At 61.0% G+C, this 22,151-nt stretch overlaps 9 protein-coding genes across 9 annotated transcripts; 4 read left to right on the forward strand and 5 right to left on the reverse strand.

The window, feature by feature from the left end:
• Positions 1-116: 116 nt before the first annotated feature.
• On the forward strand, positions 117-1,030 carry BDZ90DRAFT_173485 (hypothetical protein). Its single transcript, XM_025503710.1, has one exon. The coding sequence runs from the start codon at positions 380-382 to the stop codon at positions 914-916; it is 537 nt and encodes a 178-aa protein (XP_025362465.1). The 5' UTR covers positions 117-379; the 3' UTR covers positions 917-1,030.
• On the forward strand, positions 1,031-3,618 carry BDZ90DRAFT_173486 (HLH-domain-containing protein). Its single transcript, XM_025503711.1, has one exon. The coding sequence runs from the start codon at positions 1,145-1,147 to the stop codon at positions 3,467-3,469; it is 2,325 nt and encodes a 774-aa protein (XP_025362466.1). The 5' UTR covers positions 1,031-1,144; the 3' UTR covers positions 3,470-3,618.
• On the reverse strand, positions 3,610-5,657 carry BDZ90DRAFT_232235 (hypothetical protein). Its single transcript, XM_025506178.1, has one exon. It carries the CDS (start codon positions 5,333-5,335, stop codon positions 3,767-3,769), a length of 1,569 nt encoding a protein of 522 aa, XP_025362467.1. The 5' UTR covers positions 5,336-5,657; the 3' UTR covers positions 3,610-3,766.
• Positions 5,658-5,936: 279 nt separating this feature from the next.
• On the reverse strand, positions 5,937-7,919 carry BDZ90DRAFT_274678 (hypothetical protein; the record flags this gene model as incomplete). The annotated part of the gene is made up of 3 exons (XM_025508848.1): positions 6,555-7,919; positions 6,254-6,407; positions 5,937-5,987 (listed from the first exon to the last, which is right to left on the reverse strand). Exons 1-3 carry the CDS (start codon positions 7,439-7,441, stop codon positions 5,937-5,939), a joined length of 1,092 nt encoding a protein of 363 aa, XP_025362468.1. The 5' UTR covers positions 7,442-7,919.
• A 380-nt stretch (positions 7,920-8,299) lies between these two features.
• On the reverse strand, positions 8,300-10,090 carry BDZ90DRAFT_232237 (hypothetical protein). The gene has a single exon (XM_025506179.1). It carries the CDS (start codon positions 9,869-9,871, stop codon positions 8,417-8,419), a length of 1,455 nt encoding a protein of 484 aa, XP_025362469.1. The 5' UTR covers positions 9,872-10,090; the 3' UTR covers positions 8,300-8,416.
• Positions 10,091-10,291: 201 nt separating this feature from the next.
• BDZ90DRAFT_260345 (hypothetical protein) lies at positions 10,292-10,988 on the reverse strand (the record flags this gene model as incomplete). Its single annotated transcript, XM_025508245.1, has 3 exons — positions 10,292-10,526; positions 10,591-10,711; positions 10,832-10,988. The coding sequence occupies 3 exons, from the start codon at positions 10,986-10,988 to the stop codon at positions 10,292-10,294; spliced, it is 513 nt and encodes a 170-aa protein (XP_025362470.1).
• A 192-nt stretch (positions 10,989-11,180) lies between these two features.
• Positions 11,181-13,899, reverse strand: BDZ90DRAFT_173556 (hypothetical protein). The gene has a single exon (XM_025503713.1). The coding sequence runs from the start codon at positions 13,837-13,839 to the stop codon at positions 11,299-11,301; it is 2,541 nt and encodes an 846-aa protein (XP_025362471.1). The 5' UTR covers positions 13,840-13,899; the 3' UTR covers positions 11,181-11,298.
• A 513-nt stretch (positions 13,900-14,412) lies between these two features.
• Positions 14,413-17,146, forward strand: BDZ90DRAFT_232239 (hypothetical protein). Its single transcript, XM_025506180.1, has 4 exons — positions 14,413-15,080; positions 15,169-15,636; positions 15,721-15,890; positions 15,995-17,146. Exons 1-4 carry the CDS (start codon positions 14,702-14,704, stop codon positions 17,138-17,140), a joined length of 2,163 nt encoding a protein of 720 aa, XP_025362472.1. The 5' UTR covers positions 14,413-14,701; the 3' UTR covers positions 17,141-17,146.
• A 452-nt stretch (positions 17,147-17,598) lies between these two features.
• BDZ90DRAFT_279622 (hypothetical protein) lies at positions 17,599-22,148 on the forward strand. The gene is made up of 6 exons (XM_025509194.1): positions 17,599-17,872; positions 17,953-18,289; positions 18,363-18,817; positions 18,898-18,944; positions 19,016-21,661; positions 21,733-22,148. Exons 1-6 carry the CDS (start codon positions 17,633-17,635, stop codon positions 21,800-21,802), a joined length of 3,795 nt encoding a protein of 1,264 aa, XP_025362473.1. The 5' UTR covers positions 17,599-17,632; the 3' UTR covers positions 21,803-22,148.
• Positions 22,149-22,151: the final 3 nt, after the last annotated feature.

The raw sequence follows: 22,151 nt of genomic DNA on the forward strand, positions 1-22,151 counted from the left end.
AGGTACGACTTCAGGATCATGGTGCGCTCCGATTGACTGCTATCTCTCGAAATGTCGATGCTACCCTCATAGCCTAGCACAGTGTTGATGTCGAAGGCATCGTCCCATCCACGCCAAAAGCGGGCCCCGGTCCATTAGTAACGCGCGAGCTCAGCAAGCTCGCCGTCTCTTCCGGCCGTTCGCAACGACAACCTTCCTCAACTGAAGTATGCTCGGCGCATTTCAATAGCCTCACTGCCAGGTCTGCGTATCCTCCTTCGCCCGGGTATTCATCCCGCCCTGGCGAGCAGATAGAAAGCGGCTGATCCACTGGATCCGCTGTAAAAGGCAGGAGCCCCTCGTACGTTCGTACCAAGACGACCGGCGGCCAGGCCCTCGAATGATGACGTTGCGACTCCGGTCTGTCTTTGTCTGGCATTCGCCGCTTTTCTCGCTAAACGGGGGATGCGCGGGCTGCCAAGTCTACCAGACGACGGGGATGCGATGCTCTCTACCCCGCTCCTCGCTCCTGTCCCACCGTCGATCACTTTATGAGCTAGTCGAGGCTAGGCATGGGAGCAGGAGCTCGTCGAGTGTCTTCGCCGTCTTGGAAAGTTGGGGCGCGCACGGCAATGTGCCAGCCAGGGCGGCGAGGGGGTGCAAGAGCGGCCCAACGTACTGTAGCTCCGAGCTGAGCGTGCTGTGGCGCGGCGTGGAGCCCCGCATTTCGAAGAGAGCGGACGTCAATTGCTCCCCGCGGCTCAAAGGTGGCGGGCCGTCGACCGAGAGCGTCGCGCAGCTCTCGACATCGCAGCTCGCAGGCAGAGGGCAAGACGCAGAGAGGGGAACAAGGAAATCTCGGCCGTCCTCAATTCGTTTATGCCCCGACCCAGCCTCGAGAGCTTGCCTGCGAGTTAGACCTCGTTGCGCACCTTGACTAGCTACGACATCAAACGACATCCTTGCGTGGCAGACTGGGATCGCGGCATCAGCTCTCTTTCTCCCTGTCAGCCGCGCAACGTCAGCTCAATCTCGGCCTACGTTAGCCGCAGGCTCAACCTTCGGGCCGCAACACTTGTGGGGCGTTTCAGGGCACGATTGTATCACCCGCGCAAACATTTGACGCCATCACGCCGCCCACGCACGCCCTCGCACGCCCTCGACTATGACCAATCAAATCGAGATGCCCTCTGCAGGCATGCCTACTTCCTCATCGTACATCGACTCGTCCGACTTGCTGGACGAAGAGCTCTGGTTGAGCCTCACCGCTGCCACCTCTGCACCGCCAGCTCTGCCTCACATGGCCAACGCCAAGGGACAGGTCAGTACGGCACCGCTGGAAGGCTTGGACGCCTGGATGACTTTCTCACCGCAGGCGACGACTGACATGGCTTGGCATGGAGCCGTAACCGAGGCCCCAATCACCTCGCCCGCCTTGACCTCTGTGGGGACTGACGCAGCTAGCGTGGCGAGCACCTCCTCCCTCAGCGAAGCGTACAAGCAAACAGCTCCTCGTGGCGTAGCACCTGCCACAGCTCGACCAGACAGCGAGACCGGACGCAGTCGCAGCAGAGTGCGCACCGTCGCTGGCTCGCGTGGTAATCGATCAACCTCCTCAACCAGCCGCACCGCTCTGAGTCCCGTGCGCGATGGCGTGGCTACCGACGAAGCGGGCGGAGTGGGCAAGACGTCTCGCGCTCGTAGCCGGCCAGCCCGTCGCGCCTCGATTGGCCCTGCCGCAGCTGCTATGATGCGCGTCCCGGCCTCTGCGCCAGGAAGCAAGCAGTCGGCGTCTTTGCGTCTCGACACGGCTGGGGCCACAGATGCCGGCGTGGGAACAGGACCACAGACTGTGCCGGGCATTGCCATCCCCGCTAGTATGCCGTTTGGCTCCATGTTCCCTCACCAGCATCCCTTCGCTCCTGGCTCGCCGCCGGTCAATGGGCCGGCTCTATGGCCTGGCCCGGGTTCGTGGCCTGGACCAGGAGACGCGATGCCTGCGCCGTGGCCTATGGTGGCCCAGCACTTACCCAACTGTGGTAGTCCCTATGGCCAGCCGGGTAGCGCTTGGCCTGGAGCTCACCCTCCCTTGATCTCACCAGGGATCGCCCCTCCCAGCCACCCATCTCAAGCCATGCAGGGCGTGTTCGACGGCATGAGTGGTCTGCACATGCACCACTCTCCTCCCATCGCAGACTCGACGGGCGTCGTCACGGCTGAGCAGCAGGGCGCCATGTCTCCCAGCACAAGCAGCAGCAGCACTCGCTCGCCCCCATCCCCCAAGGGCGGTCAACTTCACCTTGGCAGGCGCAACTCCAAGTCAGCCTCTCACGGTGGCGGTGGTCGCATGCTTGAGGACGTGCCTGAGAATCGGGCCGCCCCTGGTTTCCATGACGGCGTGATCGAGGACGAGCCGGACGAAGACGACGAAGCAGTGGACGACGTGAGCATGGCTATTCTCTCATCTACACAGCGCACCGGACGTGACTCTTCCTCCACGTCGAGCGCAGCACGAGCGCGCAGTCGCTCCTCCGACACTCGTGCACCCACGACCACATCCGAGCGCCGTGCACGCCGTCGCGAGTCGCACAACCTCGTCGAGCGTCGACGCCGTGACACGATCAACGAGCGCATTGCGGAGCTCGCCTCGCTCCTTCCTGAGGCCATGCTACTCGATGCAATTGCCAATTCGCAGTCGGGCGGCAACGCCAGTAAAGTCGTCAAGCTACCCATGCCTGCGAGCGCCATTCCTTCGAAGAAGGGTGATGAAGGCGGTCTCCTCAACGTGGACGACCTCGCATCTGCTCCCGCCGACAGCGAGACGCTCGCAGCTGCTCAAGCTCGTCCGAATAAGAGCATCATCCTGCGGAAGTCGGTCGACTATATCCGCGCGCTGCAAGACTTTATCGAGCATCAGAGGCGACAGAATGCGGACCTGTTGAGGCAGAGGGACGAGCTCATGGGTGTCATGATGGCAAGCGCGGGGCAGCCGCAGCAGCAACCCTCGCATCGCGACTCGGAGAAGCGACTCTGGCCTGACCCTACGCCGAGCATGCCGAGCATGTACGCCACGGCTTCCTCCCACCACGGTCAGGACGGCGGTAGCTTCACTACTTCTTCAAGCCAGCAACACTCCCGCCCCTCTCTCGGCGCTTGGCTTGCCACTCATCCAGAGGAGCGCCCCCGCTACTCCGGCGTTCCCGCCTCGGTACCCGCTACCAGTGCACCAGCCGAGAACAAGCAGCTGAACAGCGGCGATTCTTCGGACTCGTGGGCTTCGTCATCCCAGTCGCCACGCGATGCCGCGGCTTCATCGGGATCTTTGCTGGCTTCGCAGGCATCCGTGAGCTCCATGTCTCCGAGCGCCGCGCTCGGAGACATCGTCCCTACGGCAGGAGAGGCAGCGGCTGTCATCAAGCTTGAGGGCGACAGTGAGCAGGGGCAGGGCAGGGCGAGTGAGGGGCATCTTGAAGTGGCAGCTCAAGCGTGATCCGCGCCACTCGAGCAGGTCGAACACACCACATTCACATCATCATCCTCATTCAAGCTTGCTCTCATTAGCCCATCCGTGACAATGTATTCGCAGGCAGCCGCGCAGGCAGGCAGGCAGACACGAATGCATGATACCATTCCCACTCGAGGCGTGCTGCCACGTCGTGTGACGTCTACTCTGCCAAGGCCTTCCTGCTTGACTGACCACTAATGCCTTGCCACCCGATCCGACTCGCGCACAATCGGCTGTGTTCCACCATCAAGACTTCTCGCATTGCGCTCAGTGCAAGAAAAATCAAGAAGCAACGAGCCATTTCCTGATACGACAATCCAGGTCTTGGGGACTCTCCTCGCGCGCTTCCCCTCCATCCTCTTGCGCGTCCTCGGCGTTCAGCAGCACATACCCTTCCTCGTCCTCGTCTTCGTCCTCCTCCTCGTCAAGATCGCCATCAGGCCTACGATCCTCCTCTTCCTGCCGACTCGTATCAGCTATGCGCTCGCACTTCTTCTCCTCGCCACGCGCAGCCACCTCACAAACGTGGCTATTGCCCTCCTCACTGTCATTCGGCACAGTCGTAGCTTGACAACACCCAGCCGAGCACACCCCACTACTATCCGTGAGCGCATCACTCGTGCGCCTCTCACGATGCGCCATAAACCTCTCCCCCAGCCCAACAAAGGGAAGCCTACTGGGCCCAGCCACGCTCGATTCACCAGCTCCTCCTCCTCCTCCTCCGATGGCCACACTGGTGGCAATCAGGGCTGCGTCTGCATCGGATCTCGCCTGACTCTCGCGCCTCAGTGTAACCACAAAGTCTTCAAAGACGCTCGGACTCTCATAGGCGCTACTGGTTGCACTGAGGCTCGCCTCGCCCGACCCGGAGGTGCCTATATCGCTTGAGCTTTGCAGGAGGGGTTCTTTTGCGTCCTCGCCTGCGCTTGTGGCGGGGGTGAAGTGGTCGTAGCAGGAGAAGAGACCGTTGAGCGGTACGGTGATGGGGGAAGGAGGGGCAGGCATGCCCGTAGTCGTCTCGCTTGGTACGGAGGTGAGGAGCTGGTCCTCCGGCCAGGCGATGTACGGACGCGGTCGCGGTGCCATTACGGTATGTGTGGAAGATAGGCTCGTGGAAGCAGAGATGGAGAACTTGATCGTCGAATCGCCTTCGTCTTCATATTTCTCATCGAGGAGCTTCTGCGTGCGTAGGGTCAGGTAGTCGACCGCTGCGGGGTCGAGGGCGCCCCATGGGAGGTAGCTTGCACGGGGGTCGTTGACGCTGGCATGGCCTTCAGGCTGGGTATAGGCGCCGATACTGCTGGCGCTACTGGTGTCGCTCGTGGTGACCGGCGTGCTGTTGCTAGCCGACGTCGACGACTCGCCAGGCTTGTAGCCATCCCAGTCAATGAAGGGCCTAGTCGCCGGCTTGAAGGCTGTAGTAGTCGCCGAGCTCCTTCCCACCGTCGATGCCGAAGGCTGCTTAGCTGCCGTAAGGCCTACAGTGACGTCTTGCTCATCATCGCACCACTTCTCCTGCATCCAGATAGAAGCAGGCAAGGAGCGCACCCTCCTAGCTGGTGGAGGGGTGGGTGAGGGGTCCCTCTGCGCTTGAGGCTGGGCGACCTCGAGGAAGAAGGGGTGGGGCTTGAAGAGGAGTGGCTCAGACTCCGGCGAGCTTGCGGAGCCTGAGGTAGCGGTGGCGATTACAGGCGAAGGAGGGCAGCTGCTCGTACCCTTGAGCCTGTAGGAGCGTCTCGCTGTGGGAGCACCAGGCGTTGGTAGCGGAGCGACAACACGTTGCGGAGGTGTGGCGGGGTTGGAAGGTAGTGGGATGAAAGACTTGCTGCTACTGGCGGTGTGGTTCGCCATGCTGAATGCTCTTCCAGTGGGAGACTCCGAAAGATTGTTGATCTACGATGGTGAAGAGGCTGGGATTGGATCGGGGCTCGGTCGTGACCATCGGCCATGATATACCCAAACGACCATTTGACCCCGTCGTCACTCCCCCCTCGGCGGCAAAAGCCAAGGCGCACATTCTGCTTCCATGGTCACTCATTCTGCTACCGTGAGATACCGGCCGGTAAGAAGGAGGTAAGACGCCTCCTTCGGCGTTGGATTTTTTTTCTCTGAACTGATCCATCCAACGACGGAGCTGAGTGTCACGGCGGCCTGAGAGCCGCACGGGCAATGGTTAGTCCGGCAAGATTCTCCATCTCAGATCGAGGCCTGCGATCGATCTCGCCGCGGGCCGCCGCGTTGCGCCTGCCAACGCATACGGGCGGGCCATTTCTGAGTCTGAAAAGGCGAGCCCGAGAAAACCACCCTGGCACAGTGGCACGGCAGACCGGCGTCAAAAGAATTGGGAACGTTGAGCAGTCACAGAGGGAGAAGGGGGGGCAAGCAACGCAGCAACTTGACGTAGGCCGCCGGCGACAAATTGGAGCCTTGCCGGTGCTATGATGGTTCACACTCAGGGTGGCGCGACGTGCGACGTGCGACGCGAGGGATGAGGAGGGCCGCCCTGAGCACATTGATTGAAAGCGAGACGAGACGAGACGAGACGGGACGCGATGGAAGCAGATGACATTGAAGCTGAGAAAGACAAAAGCAGAGGCCGACGAGGATCGGGATGACAAAGATGACGAATACGGACGAAGAGGTGGGGGGGCCGCGGCGCCGCCAAGCTGAGCGGCGAGGGAGCGGGGCATATTGCTGGGTCGTGAAGCAGAGGGCAGGGGAGCGTTCGAGCGTCGAGCGTCGAGCGTCGTAGGATAGGAATACATGTACATAGAAGAGCAGAGGAAGCATTGTCGTCGTCTCCGTGTCCGTCTCGGCTCGCAACGCGTCGGGAAGCGTGATCGATCGGGCTGTTTGCTTGATGAAGGACGGGTGAACCTTGAAGCGCGGCTCCTTTGAGGACTCTTGAAGAGGCGTTACGATGCTTGCCAAGTGTTGAGTCAGATGGGACCGTGAAAGAGAGCAGGAGGCAGGCAGGCTTGGCTCGCAATTGCCGCCACTGCCGCCGCTGTATCCGCGCCAGCATACAAGCATGCTTCGCTGAGCGCTCACCGCTCACATAACAACGCACCTACACCCGCCTGCCCCTTCTCCCTCAACCGCCTCGCCGCCACTTCCTCTGCCCCTACTACTACCCACCGCTGCACCACTTCCCTCCTCCTTGGCAGGATCTCCCTTCTTTCCCACACCACTCGCCGCGCTCTTTCCCTCCTTTGCTGGGGTATCCGAGGGGAAGCCACCCTTGACGAGTACATGCATAACAGTCGTGGTACCAGGGAGGAGGTTGCGATGCGATGTGACCGGAGCAGCCCCGCCAGAGCTGTTGTTGTTGTTGTTGTTGTTGGTATTTGACGAGCCAGTGCCCGTGGTACGGCGAAGGAGCTTGCTAGCAGTCGAAGGAGTTGAGGACGATGTTGATGTCGCGCCCGCAGCGGCCGGCTCTGCTTTGCCCTCTCCACTCCCGAGCACAACTCCATCCGCCAATATATGGCCCAAATGCAGGATCCTGACCTCTCCCGCTTCCCGCGGCCTACTGGGCCAACTCGTAGGCCACTCACTCCAGAGACGCTCCTTGACCTGCGCCAGGTTGGCCGAGGGCGGGAAATCGAACTGGATGCGCTGCCCTGTCACCAAGAGGAGGTCGAGCCTGACCATATGAGACGGGGGACGTCTTGATGATGAGCCCGTCGTCGTCGTCGTCGAAGGAGGTGTGAGAGCGGTTGCCGGGATTACGCCCGCTGGGACCACCATGTTCACCCCTTCTCCGGCGACCTCTGCAGCCTTGTGACTCGCAGCGGATGAGGTGTCGTGGTCGTCCTCCGGGCTTGTGTGCGGTGTTTCGTACCCTCCGCTACCCATCATTGACGAGCTGGCCATGGACGAGGCGAGGGAAGGCTTGGCTGCGTGGCGTGGTTGGGTCATTGCGGGTGGCGCTGATGGTGGTGGAGATGATGCCATCTCGAGAGGTCAGAGTGCTAGCCGTGCTGCAATGCGAAGACTCCCCGCTGTATGGTGGTCGGCAAGTGTGAAAGCGGTTAGAGGCGGTGAGGAGGAGGAGGAGGAGGATGGCAATGAATGCAATGATGCGGGGGGGGGTCACTCGAAAGATATCGGCCCGATGGTGCGTCCCGCCGTGCCTTGTCGCTGCCGTCGATCGGCCAGTCAGTAGTCGTCTTTGGGGCGAGCCTTTGATCGCTGATGTCGGGTCGCCTGATGTGCAGAGGATGATACGACGAGTGCGCAATGTGTGTGCGCGTGTGTGTGCTTGTGTGATGTAACGAAGGAGGCTAGGGACGGATGGCCGGCCCTTGTGGTCCGGCGAGTTGACTTGAGTTGACTTGAGTTTACTTGACGACTTGCGAATTGGTCTCGAGCAGCCTGCGCCTCCAGCCTGCGCGTCCGCCTCCGCCTGCGTCTCTGGAGGTGTGGCGGCGGGCGGCGGGCGGGCGGCGCACGGGAGCAGCGGTGCAGGCGGCACAAGGGCAAGAAAGAGGGCGGGGAGGAGCTCCAGTCGGGGTCTCAAAAATGACCTCACGAAGACGAGAGTGTGAGAAGGGGAAGGGGCAGAGGCGACACAGCCCAGCCCAGCCCAGTCCAGGCCGAGCTACGTTTAGTACGCAGGGCAGGGCATTAACAACTCAGCTAGCGTTGGGCGACGAGTCGAGAGTTGAGGAGGAGCCAGGAAGATGATGGCCTTGGCGTTGCCTTGGCAGGATGGCAGCGAGGCGGGAGAGCAACACGTGCAGCCGTGAATAACTAGCAGCGAAGAAGACGATGGCAAGCACACGATGATGGAGAGCGCAACGTGGGTGCCCATGCGTGCTGCGGGTATTGATATCTATTAGTACAGAGGCAGTGTGATGATAGATGCGTGTGCAGTCGTGATGCTGATCATGGCGATCGTGAAGCAGTCGCAGCCCCCGTCTCTCGCCCTCACATTCCCCTCATCGGCGGTAGCGACGACGACGACGGCGACGACGACGACGCCTTGACGATGGCTTGTCTCGCCTCGTCGTCCTCTACGCCCTCTGCTTCCTGACCCTCCTCACCCTCCTCTTCAGGCACGCCCAAGATCCTCCTCCCCTCCCGCAGCACCCTCCACCGCGGCAACCATCGCTTCGCGTCCTCGCCTCCTTCCTCCATCAATCTCCACACCCTCCCGGTATCAAACAGCTCAACAAATTCCTGATCCATGCTCCTCGACTTGGGCGCACTAAAGCGGCGATACTCATCAAAGATCGTCGTCAGACTCCAGCCCTGCAACTTGCGCAAGCACCCAATCAAACAACCCGTCCTGTGCTTGCCCTTGTTACAATGCACCAACATCGGGTGATTGCGCCTATCCAACATGGTGCAAAGGGCCGCCGCAATCTTATCGTCTGGAATCTGGACAAAGGGTTCCTTGTTCCCCGGAATACCAAATTGGAAAAAGGTGATGCCCTCACTATCGAGGAATTGCGTATTTTGGTCCGGATACTCCTCGAGAATCAAGGTCAAGACGCTGCGCAGGCCCAGGGTGCGGAGGAAGGGGAAGTGCTTCTTTTTGGGAAAGGAGGAGCGATACAGCCAGGTGTTGACCATGCTGAAGTTGTCCGGAGGCAGGAGCGGGGACAGGTGCGGCGATTCGAGCGGGGTAACGACGGCCGTTGAGCTTGCGTGGATCGGGAGCGTAGGGGGAATAGTGGCGTGCGCCGTGGTAGAGCCATTGAGCGTCTTTTGTTGCTGCGAGGAGGCGGCCGACGCCGTGAGAAGAGATGCGGTCGAATGGGCGGCTGGTGGTGGATGATTGTGCAAGGCGCTCGCCGACGGGCTGGGCTGGACGAGCGGGATACCAGCGCTGCGGATGTGAGGGAGCGAGGCCATTTGACGAAACCATGGGACCTCATCGTCCGGTGTGGCAGCGACGCTGGGCGCGACGTCGCCCGCTGCTGCATCCTCGGCCGGCGGTGACGACTCCTTGTCTGATGAGCCGCCCTGCGATGAGGATGGCGGAGAGGTGGCCCTCGTATCGCCTGCTGAACTTCCCTGACTAGCTCCACTGCTGCTGCCGCCACTCCCTGCGCTCAATCCGCCATCGGACGATGTCAAGATCGTCGACCCTGACGTCTCACTCAATGCGTTCTTATCGACGAGTGCCGCTCCTCCGCCAGCAGTGGTCTCGCTGCGTCCAGGCACAGGCAAATTCCACGCATTCATTGTCTTGTCCCTCTCCGCAGCGCTGTTCCTCACATCTCTCGCTCGGGTATGATGATCGATGATCGCCTTGAGAAAGCCGAGGCGGGGACGACTGGACTCATCGTCCTCGCTGCGTGCTTTGCCGTTGGTTGGTCTGCCAATCCGACAGAAGAGGTTGGCGGCGGCGGCGGCATCGCCATCGTCGTCGCCCATGACGAGATGGAGGGTTGGAGAAGAGGGCGAGAGGTGAAGATTCGGCGCTGCGCTCCTCTCACAGATAGAAGAGGGTGTGAGCCGAAGCGCAGGTGAGGGGGCAAGCTCGTAAGCTGCTACGACTATGATAGCTCCATGCGAGAGATGAAGCAAACGAGAGATAGGGTGAAGCGTGGATGCGAAGCCGTAGACGGTTATGCGAGAGTGGAAAGGATGATGTCGGATGGCAAGAAGCCAAAGCCGCCGGCGGGCTGAGCATCACTTTCATCTCTCCGACGACGGGACTCGCCGTTCCGTCCGACGGACTCGCGTGCGACACTCGAGCCTCGAGACGTCGTCACGGTCATCGTGCGAGGAGCACAAGATAGACTAATGGGATATGACCTAATCTCTCAAATGGCTGCTTCAGCGCATCATCATCTACAGTCCCTTCTCATCCTCGCAGACTGCATCATGCTCGTTGCTCTGACTCGTCACGATGCTCCTCCCCACACCCTCCTGAATGCGTTTGACCAACCTCCCATTGTTCCGCTTACTGATCCAATCAATCATCAGTCGCTTCATCACCCCAAAGAAGACGTCAGGCGCTTCCAAGCTGACCTTTCCCGTCAGTAGGGCCACATCCTCCCCTTCATGCCCTGCAACAGCATCGATCCTGTGTCACGGCAAGAGGTCAGCGTTGAGAGGTCAAGGATGAGGGGAGCAATTTGGACACTCACATCCACTCAGAATGAAGTCGACACTTGAGCATGCCGTACTGCATATCCATGATCAAGCCGTTGGACGGGAATTGAAAGAAAGTACGCCACGTCATCGGGATATGAGCCGCCTCTAGGGTCCCTGCTTGACGCGTGTGCCAGCAGTAGCAAGTAGTGAGCATCGCAGCTTGCCGGACGATCAACGAAACTGGTGGGGGGGAGGGGGAGCGGGAGGGGGGCGGGGGGCAGCGGAAGCACTCACAATCGTACGGGCCCCCTGAAGGATCGCTCGCATTACACAGGATGGGCGTAGTCTTCGTCTTTGCCCAGCAGAACAAGGGAGGGCTGTGTAGCCATGCCAGGATGTCAGGAGTGCGGGCGCTGAGGTGGTATTGATGGTGGAACGTTTCGTGGCGCATGATGGGCGAGTGCGGGGGAGTGAAAAGGGTTGATGATGAGAAGGGCGGAGGGAAACGAGAGTGAAGTTCAAGCATCAAAAGCTCGACGGAGCGGGTAGGTGGTTGGGCCAAAGGGTGATAGCAAGCGGCCAATCATCTCCCGCTAGCGGCCCGCGTGTCACCCCCTTGCGCCACTGAACTCGCCCGCCTCTCACCCTTCTTTGCTTGCCTTCCACGCCATCTAGTATACAATTGTTGCGAAGCGTGCATGCTTATGCGATCCAGTGTACAGTCCCTCGAAACTCTGCCTCGCCTACCCAGCTGTTGCTCCCTACTGCTCCGCTCCCTCGCTCCCCCCTTCCGCAACCACCTCCCACCTCAACAAGCTCCCCACCTCCGGCTTGAACTTCATCGCCTGCCGAGTCATATGGTCCAATCCCCCAACTCCACTGGTAGCGGTGCAAAGAAGAGACTCAAGTTGCTCCACGCTCCCCCTCGAAGGCGGTATAGCTGGTCTGCCCTCCCTCTGCGATCTCGCGAATCTCGCCGCCTCCCTCCCCACCTCAACGAGGTACCCTTCTTCCGCAACTCTCCGTCCCAACTCGACACACTCCTCTACCCAGCGCACGCTCACCACTTTCACCTGCTCCGCCTGCGCCTCCGCGTCTGCCTCCGCCCCTGCCTCCGCCCCTGCCTCCGCACCTACCCCACTACCCCTCGCCATTAGACCACGAAGGTAGCGCAGTGTGCTCGGTGTCCCTCCCTTCCAGACTATGTGCGTCAATTGTCTCCGCGAGTCTGCAGAGGGGCAGCGAGAGGCAACTTTGGCGCCGAGAGAGCGTAAAGTGGCCGCGTAGGGAGGGGAGAGGTCCTGACCGGTGGGAGAGCGGATGGAGAGGAGGACGGCGACGCCTTTCAAGGGTCGGGTGGTAGAAGGTGCGACTGGCCGTGCAATCGGTGGCGCAGCCGTCGGTGTGGTCGACGTCCTCGTGGGAGGATCTGCCTTTGCGAAGTGGGTCGAGTCGCGCGACCTTCGAACAGGCATCTCGGCTTCCGTTTCTCCCTCATCCAGCACCTTGCTTCCGATGCGTTCAGACCGATTTTCCTTCACAGCAGGAGGAAGTGGGCCGGCGCGCAACGTCCTACTCTCCTTCTTCGACTGTTGCTGACGAGCCGGCAGCGGCGACGATGAACGCGATCTACTGGTGCTCGAGGGCAGAGAAGCTAACGGGGAAGCGGGCGACGTCTCTCTCGTCTTCGGTGTGCGAGGACTGCGCCTCACCGCAGCCGCAGCCGCGGCTACGGGCGAAGACTCAGGCGTCAAGAGCTCGACGGCGGCTTCGTCCTCTTCGTCCTCGGACATTGCGGCGGCGCCCGAGCTCGATGGAGAGGAGTGCAGCGAGAGGGCTGCGAGTTGTTGTGCTACACTGGACTTCTTGCGACGCAGAGGGGCGAGAGGACGAAGTGACCGGCCCGGGGTATCGGGATCGCTGCGAAGCGACTCTTCTGGCGAGGCAGGGCTCGATGTCGCCTCTGCCTCTGCTTCTTTTCTCTCAGCTGCGACTGCTTGCTGCGGCCCTGCCTGCTGTCGCCTAGCCGCTCGAGCCCTTTCCAAGAAGCTGGGCGACCCAGACGACGTAGTCACGCCGCTCGCGCCGCTCTTGCTGTTCGCCATCCTCCGTGCCAGGTCATCAAAGGAAGGCTGCTTGCGCGGCGAGTTGCCTGCATTATCCGCTCCGCGCTCGACGTTGAGGAGGCGTTGTACGTGGCGAGAGGAGGAGCTGCTTGTGCTGACCGAGTTGTTCGAGCGACTTCGCAGGCTGTCCGGCATCTGAAGAAGGGGCGGTGCCGAGCTCTCCTTGGGCGATGATGATGACGAACGGCGGGTATCTTGCTTCTCAGGCGGGTCATGAAGCGGGGATGTGGACCTGCTCTTCACGCGTTCTTCGCTTTCATCGGTAGGCTTTGCAGAATTGCTCACCCTCCTCGCCACTCCTAAGGGCGATCGAGGCTGCGCCTCCTTTGCCAAGGTGCGGGAGCTTCTCTTACGACTCAGGATCGGGGAGGAAGGAAGTTCCGCCGGCTTGGCGCTGGGCGATGGGGATGGAGAAGAGGAGGCTGGAGGAGAGGGAGTGAGGTCCTCAGATGAGGCACGGGCATGGTATGATCGGCGGGTATATCGCGGCGGCTGATCGCTGGGCTGGGATGGGCTCGCATCGGGCGAGTCGCTGAGACGACGCTCTGCTTGAATTCGTCTCCTCTCCTCTAGGCGTGCGAGGACTGTTGACGTCGACTTGAGGGACGATGCGCGACGCAGTGGTTCGGCTTGCGAGTCTCTACTCTTGACCGCCGCGTCTGACTGACGAAGACGAGCGCGCAGACGGTCGAAGCGCTCTTGGAATGCTTGGTGAGAGGAAGGCAAGGGTGAGGAGGGCAAGGGCGAGGATGCTGCGGGCTCCACCAGAGGCGATGCAGGGTCGTACTCTGCCCTGTCAGCCGGCTTCGGCGGTCGCGCCCTGGTAGATCGAGTCGGCGTCAACGGAGCAAGCTGCGCAGCTGCGGGGCCATCCCGACCCGACGCTGACCTCCTGAGCGCCTCTCTGAGCTTGTCTTCTGGCTCTTCCGTCTCTCTGAGGCCATCGCTCTGCTCCAAACTGGCGACGCGGGTCTGCGAGCGGCGAGTCAGCGGCGTTGACGATGTTGGCATGCGTTGAGGCGAGGAAGACGAGGACGATGTTGGGTCTCCTGTTTCTCTACGCCGCGATCTTGAGCCGCTTGCTCCTACGCGAGGTGTTGATGGGCGAGGTGTTGATGACGATGATGATGGATGTTTCGTGGTCGCCAGCGGTGGACTGGAGGCCACCATGGCCATTGCGGTAGCCAAGAAAGAAGGAGAAGGGAGGCTCGTGGCCGGCTACGGCATTGATGGTGGTAACTCGTTGAGAATGGCCGCCTCGCTGCCGCCCGGCCAAAACAACACCGCGCCTGTCTCGAATCTCGCGGGCGTCGCGTGGGAAGAGTAACACAAGCTGAGCCGCGGCAATCTCTGGTGGCGACGCTTGCTGCTTCCGCTCCTTCCGCTCCTAGGTGCGGACGGAGCGGAGGAGGATGAGAGAGAGACGCTGACTTTTGGTGGCCGCGGCCGGCGCCGGCGTGCAGCTCAGAGCGCTCCAAGATGGCCGCCTTTACCTTCTCGAGCTTCCTGTTAGCATGGGTGGCTGCAAAGGCGCGTGGTTGAGAGGGTGTGATGGTGGGCTTGATAGAAAGCTTGCGATCATGTGAACATATTTACGCAACGAATCCACTCATTACGATCTTCGCTCGAGCAGGACGAGGTCCCGATGCTGCCCCTGTTCGGCCCCGCTTCAGTTTGGAGGCTCCACCGCCGGACCGCCATGCCATGCGATGCGCCCAGCCTGGCCAGACATTACGACGACGAGGGGGCGAGGTCCAGAGTGCGCCCATCCATCCATTCATCCATCCGACCATCCATCAGCACCCTCATCACGGCGAGCCACCGAGCATCCAAGTGTGTGCTGTGTCCGCCTGCCTTTGTCCTTTCTGACCCGCAGTGAGCGACTCGCCGTGTTCTTGCATCCGCTGCCCAACAGCTCCCGTCTTGGCGCCATTGAGCTCGTAACGTCCAAGGGTGCATCCATCCGCACCGCCAACGTGTCCACACAACGCCTTCTTCACACTGCGAGCTCTCCATGAGCTCATCAAGCTCGTCCACAATGGTCGAGGTCAAGCAACACCAGCATCCGCAACTACCGCCCTATCTCCGGCCACCACCTGCAGCAGCAGCGGCGGCGGCGGCGGCGGCGGTGTCCAGCAGTGGTGCCGCATCGACATCCGCAGCACCCTCGCCCCCTTCTTACCGCCGAGACGGCAGCCAGCATCCGCACCATGACCACCGCGAGCACCATGCAGCAACACCACCACCGCCTCCTCCGCCTTCCCGCGTGCATACATTGGATCTCAAGGGCAAGCTGGCAGCGGCGCTTGGCAACCACGGCAAGCAGTACTGGAATGCATTGCTTCACTTCTGCAGTGCAAAGATCTCCCGCGATGAGTTTGAGCAGCAGGCCCGGATGTGCCTGCGTGCAGAGGATGGTGAGCACCGAGTGCCCCGCGGGTGGATGCATCCATCCAGTTCGTACGCTGACACCCGACCCTTCCACTGATCCCTCTCCGCCGCCAGTCCACTTGCACAACTCCCTCGTTCTCGGCATCCTCTACAATGCCTCGTCCGCCGTGCCAGGCCCATCCGCAACCCGGGGCCAAGCCGCTCGGGACGGCGCCGTAGCGGATGCCGTTGACCACCCGGACAGTCCCGCAGCATCCAAGTCGCTCCTCTCTGAAACTATCCCGCCACGCAAGCGTCTTCGTCTCCTCGTCGCCTCCCTCACTTCCAACGAGAGACAGCGCATCAAGTCGGCAGGAAAGCCGCCAGCTCGCTCCTTTGCCTCGGGGGCCCATGCTTCGTCCTGGGCGGGGGCAGGAGCTGACCTGCTCGAGAAGCGGCGCAAGGAGGAGGACAAGAAGCAGCGAGAGGCTGATCGCAGGAGGCTGTGCGAGCTCTACACAGAGATTGGGGCGAATGACTGGGTGCAGGAGGCAGTGGAGGCAGAGACAGCTACGAGCGAGCACCGGGGGAAATTGCCCGTATGTGAGTGCGAGGCGGCAAGGATCATACATCAGATCCAGCGAATCGTGAGCTCATCGCCTCGGCTCCCCCTTCGCCCGCTCGCAGCCACGCTGCAAGCCCTCCTTCGATCACAACGAGTTCCTCTTTGCTCCCAATCCAAACAGCTGCCCGATCCTGACTCACTCGGCGACCTCATGACATCACACGCGGTAGAGCAAGGGCTGCCAGGAGGAGTATCAGGCGACGCCTCGGCTCTAATGCTTTCGGGTCTTCAGGTGAGCAGCGGGCGCAGAGCAGCGGCAGCAGAGCGGCTGGCGGCGGCGGCGACGCTTTGTTGGATGGTATTGACGACGATTCTCGCGCTGCGGTGGTATCGTAGGCGCACGTACAGCATATTGCCAGCTCCCTCATCCTGGCAATTCGTGCTAACCGTCCAGCAGGTGGGGTACGCATGCCCGAGGAAGTCGACGACAGTGGCAGCAGCAGCAGCGCGGACGTCTCCATCGACTCGTCCTCCTCCTTCTTTGGCGGCACCACTTCCCCCGCGCAAGGACAGATGCTCCAGCTACCCGATGGGACGACCTCGTACCCTCCCTCTTTGCGCGTGCACAGCGGGAGCAGTCGCGGGACCAGCACGGGTTCCAATTCCGTGGCGTCGACCGCTCCCTCCTCTCTCTTCGAGACCAGTCGTGCACGAAACGGGCAGCTCTACACGGCTGACTCGAGTATGGTGAGCTTGACCAGCACGGCGCCGACGAGTGTTGGTAACGGGAGCGATGATGAGGCGGCGCATCACGAGATTGGTAAGAAGCGATCGAGAGATGCCAGTGACGAAGACGAAATGGACTTGGATGACGAGCGCGACCGCGAAGAGCGCAGCCGCGAAGACAAGCAAGGGTCGCGACGCTACCATGGTGGGGACGAAGGGCTCAGCACAGTGGACAGCGACCAGCACGAGCACACTCGCCATTCATCGGCATCACCGACCCTACCGCATCGTCCGCTCATAGGCCGCTCGAGCAGGCCCACTCACTCTTCGCTCCGCCCCAAGCTCCAGCTACGCGATGCGGCCTTCCTCTTCGACCTCTCACCGCACATAGCCGTCGAGCCGCTGGGCGTGTCGTCTCTCGATCGACTGATGGGCGCAGACGCAGAGGATGCTACGCACGAGGAGGCGGAGCAAGACGAGAACCAGCCTGATGCCTTCATCAAAGACGAGTCGCAATTGGACGACGAGGCTAGACTGGCGCTTGAAGCAAGGAGATGCGCATTTGCCAAGAGCACAGGCGCAGACGCCGCAGCAGCATCCTCGCACTACCTCACGGCCAGGCAGCGCTACCTCGTCAACCAACAGGGCCCGCTCACGATGATTCTCGATCAGCGGAACGAGGAGACCAAGACCTCGCCGCAGAAGGCGGATGACGATTCAGCAGCTGCGCCCGGAAAGCGTACCCGCACCAAGGAGCCAGACCCCGTCGTGGACGTTATTGATCCTGTCAGGTTGTTGGCAGGGCTGTGCGATTGACCCGCGAAAGCTGCGCGCTGAAGACACACGTCAGGATCAGAGGCTAGCTTTGCATGATCAGTAAGATTTCTTGCACTCTCACTCGTGTACTCACATCGTCTTCTCATCATCTCTTGTTCACCGTCGTCACAATCATGCCTTCTCCTTGGAGCAATGACATTATGATAGCACGTGAAGCATGCCTCGTTTGAGGAGCGACATGGGCAGCGTTCACCTCTCTCAGGCACCACTTTCGGCGCCGGTCGCCGAGGCGAAGGGCGGGAGAGAAATGAGGAGCTCGCTCCAAGCTATCACCCGCCACTTTGCCCTGACATCCCGAGGCTAAGCACCGCGCGCTGAGCGTAAGAGCAATCGCAATGGCAACTGAGCGGTCGCTCGCCCTTCGCCTCTGGCCTCTCCCCCTCTCCCTCTCCATCCATCTTTGAGACTCGTCTGCACCCCATTTCCCCCACCCATCACAAGTCGTCACGCATCGCCATCGCTCATCGCGCCATGGCTGTGAAGGGGGAAGAGCTCACGCAACGCAAGGCGAGCGAGATGAGCACATCCAGCGCCGTCAGCGCAGCTCGAGTGCCTTCTGCGTCCGCTCAGCAGATGTACATCCTCAAAGCTCGTGATTCGGTTCAAGTCCTCAAGCAGGAGCTGAGCGCCATCGCTCTAGCTGACGACCACGAGGGGAAGAAGGAGAGCTATAAGGAGGCGGAGGACTTTGTGAAGTCGCTGCTCAGCATGGTGAGTGTATGCCACCGTGCAGGCGGGTGGTGCGCCGCGTGGTGCTCCTTACTGACTGAATATCTCGCTCGTCCGCACAGCTACAAAAGGGACAGGTCGCGCCCAGCACGTCTCTCCTCAGCACCTTGCAGCACATCGTAGCCATCCAGAAGCGCAGCCTTGAGTACCTCCTCAAGCGCCTGCCCCTCGCCACCTTCAAGGCTGTCGCCGCCCTGCACGAACAGATGTGGTCGACTGCCATCCCCGACCTGTACAATGCCAGGAACAAGGTCGAGAGCCGGATGGATCAGATACTGCACGACGAGTTGAGGGTCGAGATGGTGCAGTTGTGCCACAAGGCCACAGCGCTGGCTGTGATGAGGTTGAAGGAGCTGGAAAGGGGCACGACGAGGGAGGCAATCGACTTGGCCGAGGATTGTGAGTGCACGATAGGCCTGCGATGCTCTCTGATTTACTGACGGTGCGCTGCTTCGAAACCATCGCGGCGCAGGCTTCGAAATCTACTGTCCCGTCATTATGCCGAGCATCAGTGACATCCTTTCTCACTCCTCTGACGCCTACCTCGGCTGGCTCGACAGCGCCCAACATCAAATTGACGTCCTTCACGAGCTCACTCTCTCCAAACTGGGCAGGCACTACGGGCGTCGTCTCCTCACGTCCCAGGTCCTAGGCTCTATTTGGGTACGCGCACCCACGTACGACATCTCCTCCGACCTGCTCTGGATCAGCCGCGCTCTCAGGCCGAGGCGGGAGGACTCGCAGGGGCTGGATTTGCGAGAGTGGGATGTGAGGCAGGAGGACTACTGGCACCGCTTCTTCCAGCCCTTTGTGCACCCTTCGTGCGACTTGGAGACGCTGGACGCAGCAGAGACAAAGAAAAGGGCAGAGGTTGTCGAGGGCTTGGTGCGGAAGTGGGTAGAGAGTGGGGGAAACAGCCTAAACGCCGTGAGTGAGCGTGATGCAGGGCCAGTGCGCTGCGGCTGCGGCTGCTTGTTCTGACACGCGTGTTCTACTCACTCGCACAGCTCATCCGCGAGACTATCCGATCGGTGGGCGAAATCGATGAGACCCGGTGAGCGTGACCAGACAAGGACGCCAAAGACAACTTTGTGCTCACTGGCATCCACACTCTTGCCCTGCCAGACCTCAAGTCCTGGTCAGCAGCGGAGTCACCTTTCAGCTCGTGGACCGCAAGCTCCCCCTCTTCACAGGCGAAGCCGAGAGCTACACCAAGACGACGGACACGCAAGTCATCCTCGACTACAACTACCTCGAGTTCGGCTTCACCGAGTTTGAGGAGACGCGCAAGCCCGAGAACAAAGATGGCGACTTCATCAAGGCGCACATGCCTCTCAACAAGCTCGCCTCTGCCGATTTCAAGGTGCAGGTCGCGGGCCATGCGGTCATCACGCTCTACTTTGCGGCCGAGGACGATGAAGACGCCAATGCTAGTGGACCGATCCTTACTGCTGAGCGACCCGACGGCGAGCCCTATCCTTTGGGCGACGATGACATCATTGCTATTGAGATACGGTGCAGCGCGGGCAGTGTGGCGCACTACAGGGCTGGATTGGCTGATCGCGGCGTGCTGGTGAGCGACCACTATGTTAACCAGCACTCGCTGGGAAAGGAGATCTCGGCTCCTATCTTGGGGCCTTTCAAGCCGAAAGAGCAAGATGGTGAGGAGTATCACGACGTCGCGCCGAGCTCGCCCGCGTCACCCCCTCCCGAGCAAGAGCAAGAGGACAAAATCGACGATGGTCCACGAGAGCTCAGCCCTCTCGCAGAGCCCAAGACGCTCAACGACACGAACGTCACGGGTACGGTTGCGCCGGCAGCCTCAGTCAAGGGAAGCCCCTCTTCCTCGGAGCTCACTTCGCCTTCGCCGTCCGAGGAGAGTCGCGCGGCTACGCAGACTGGAGCCACCGTGCCTTCTCAGGGAGGCGACATTCGCGCTCGCACAACGCCCACACCAGCGCCCTCTGACACCAACTCCGGTAAAGGCACGCCGGGCAGCTCGACCAAGTTTGGTCCGGCGCAGAGGAAGGTCAAGAGCGCAGCCCAGCCTGCGGAGAAGAAGAAGAGCGACGAGTCGCAGACGAAGGGCAAGGGTAACCAGTCGCAAGCCAAGAGCAAGATCGACGATTCGCAAGCGAAGGGCAGAGCGAAGAAGGACGCGCAGCAGCAACAGACGCAAAAAGGGAACGTACCTAAGGGGCGAGGCCCAGGCCCTGCCACGAAGAAGCGCGCTCAACTTCGGGGAGACGTCACGGACGAGGATCACGATGAGGCCGAAGTGCAAAGCCAGACGCAAGTTGCTCGCCGTCAGCCCGCACGCAAGAGCAAGGCCAATGCAAAGAAGCTCAAGCTGCAGTCATCTAGCCAATACGAGAATGAGTCGCACAGCGAGGATGGGGATGATGAGAAGGATGGTGGACCGAGCGTTCTGGCTGCCAAGTCGAAGCCCAGGCCGCCGAGCATGAGCAACGGAGCAATCGAGAAGGCAACTACCTCGCGCGGCTCTGGAGTCGCTGCGTTGCTGCAGCAGAAGAGGGGAGCTCGTCGAGTCACGGCGCAGCTGCAGAACGGTAGCAATGATCAAGGAGGAGATGACGCAGGTGACCCCAGCCAGTCGTCCACGGCTCAGTCTCTGACCATCGCGGCCACAACGAAGACCAAGCCTGAAGCTGCGGCAACGAAGAAAAAGTCTGCTACCGCCCCTTGGATGATGACTCAGACCGCTCAGAGTATCCAGCAACGCCAGGCCGAAGAGGCAGCCGCTGGAGAACAAATCGAGTGGGACGCAAGGTCTGACTCTGAGCGAGACCCTCCAGCCCCGCCCGACCACGGCGATCAAATGGACGTCTCCGCACTTAACATGGGAAGCGCCACCGAAGACGAGGACGACGACAAGAGCAGGGAGCAGCGTCTTCGTACTCCGCAAAGCCCAACGCAGGCTGTACTTCAGCGACGTGCTGCCAATGCTGCCGCGAGCCAGCCATCGCCGACTGCGACTTCTCGTAAGCAAGCTACCACGTTCGACCGCGACGCAGCTGCGGGTGCTACGGCCCCACCCGATCTTACCGTGGGTCCCGCTGCTACCAAGAACAAGAAGCTTCGCCTCAGCGACGTCGGCGAAGATGATCAAACGAGCCCCACAGCAGTTTCCACGCGCAACGCTACCATCGATGGAGACGTGGTCTCGATGTATCTCAGCACCAAAGAAGCCAACACGATCAAGCGCGCTCGTCAACTTCGAGCTTCAAGGAAGGGCGCCAGCGGAGGGTTTGCGGAGCCAACCGCCACCACCACGGCCACAGCCGCGACCCGCAAGCGCAAGGCTGGAGGGGACTCGCCTGGCAAGAAGCGTCAAAAGGTAGCTCGGGAGAAGACGCCCGAGGTGAAGGATCATCACGACGACGTCGAGAACAAGCAGCACTTCCCCGACGCGGATGACGACGACCTAGGCAGAGCCACCTGGCAGCACATGCGCAAGGGTATGCGCCTCGTCAAGTCGACCCTCTCGCCCGAGTCGAACCAAGACTCCGGCATTGGCGGCATCGAATCAGACGACGATGATCCCAACCTGCCTCTTCTCCGCCCCCACACACGCGCAAATGCAACGCGCCAGGGAGCGCACGAGATGGAGCAGGCTCAGAAGAAGGCGCTGCAGCTCGCCGAGCAGCAGGAGAAGGAGAGCATCCAGAAGCGCTGTGCTGCGGTGGGGGACAAGTACGAGCGCGATATTGATGATGCGCAGGTGCGGCTGGACGAGTTGACGAGCTATATGTGCGTGCGGCGCGAGACGACTAGACCAGAACTGTGCTTGCTGACAATTCCTTCTGCGCTCCCGCTCACAGCACGTCGTTGCAAGGTCGATTCAATGAGATGCAAGCATGGCGACGAAGGGTTTTTGCCAATCTCGAGTAAAGCGGCCCGCCGACAAGGCGATACGCTGTCGGGTCCCTCGTTGCGGCCTCATCGTCTCACACCTACGCTTTCCTCATTCGTCATCCTCATCTCTCTCTCCCTCTGTGTCCCGGCAAGAGCGCTGTCTCGCCTCGAGATGAAATCTACGCGTCAGTTGAGACCACTGACCTCGCAGCGGCCGCTGAGACTACCCCGACCCAATACAAGACGTAGCAGTGGTTCCCACAAATTCTCGCCGCATTGACTGGCCGCATTGATGGCATGTCTGCGTGCATCGTGAGAGTGTTGACGAAGGGACGCTCAAGCGCCTGCCCGTACGCGCGGTGTGGATGTGGATGTTCGTTCGTCG

This window comes from Jaminaea rosea (genome assembly GCF_003144245.1).
Source record: "Jaminaea rosea strain MCA 5214 unplaced genomic scaffold BDZ90scaffold_6, whole genome shotgun sequence".
NCBI lineage: Eukaryota > Fungi > Basidiomycota > Exobasidiomycetes > Microstromatales > Jaminaea > Jaminaea rosea.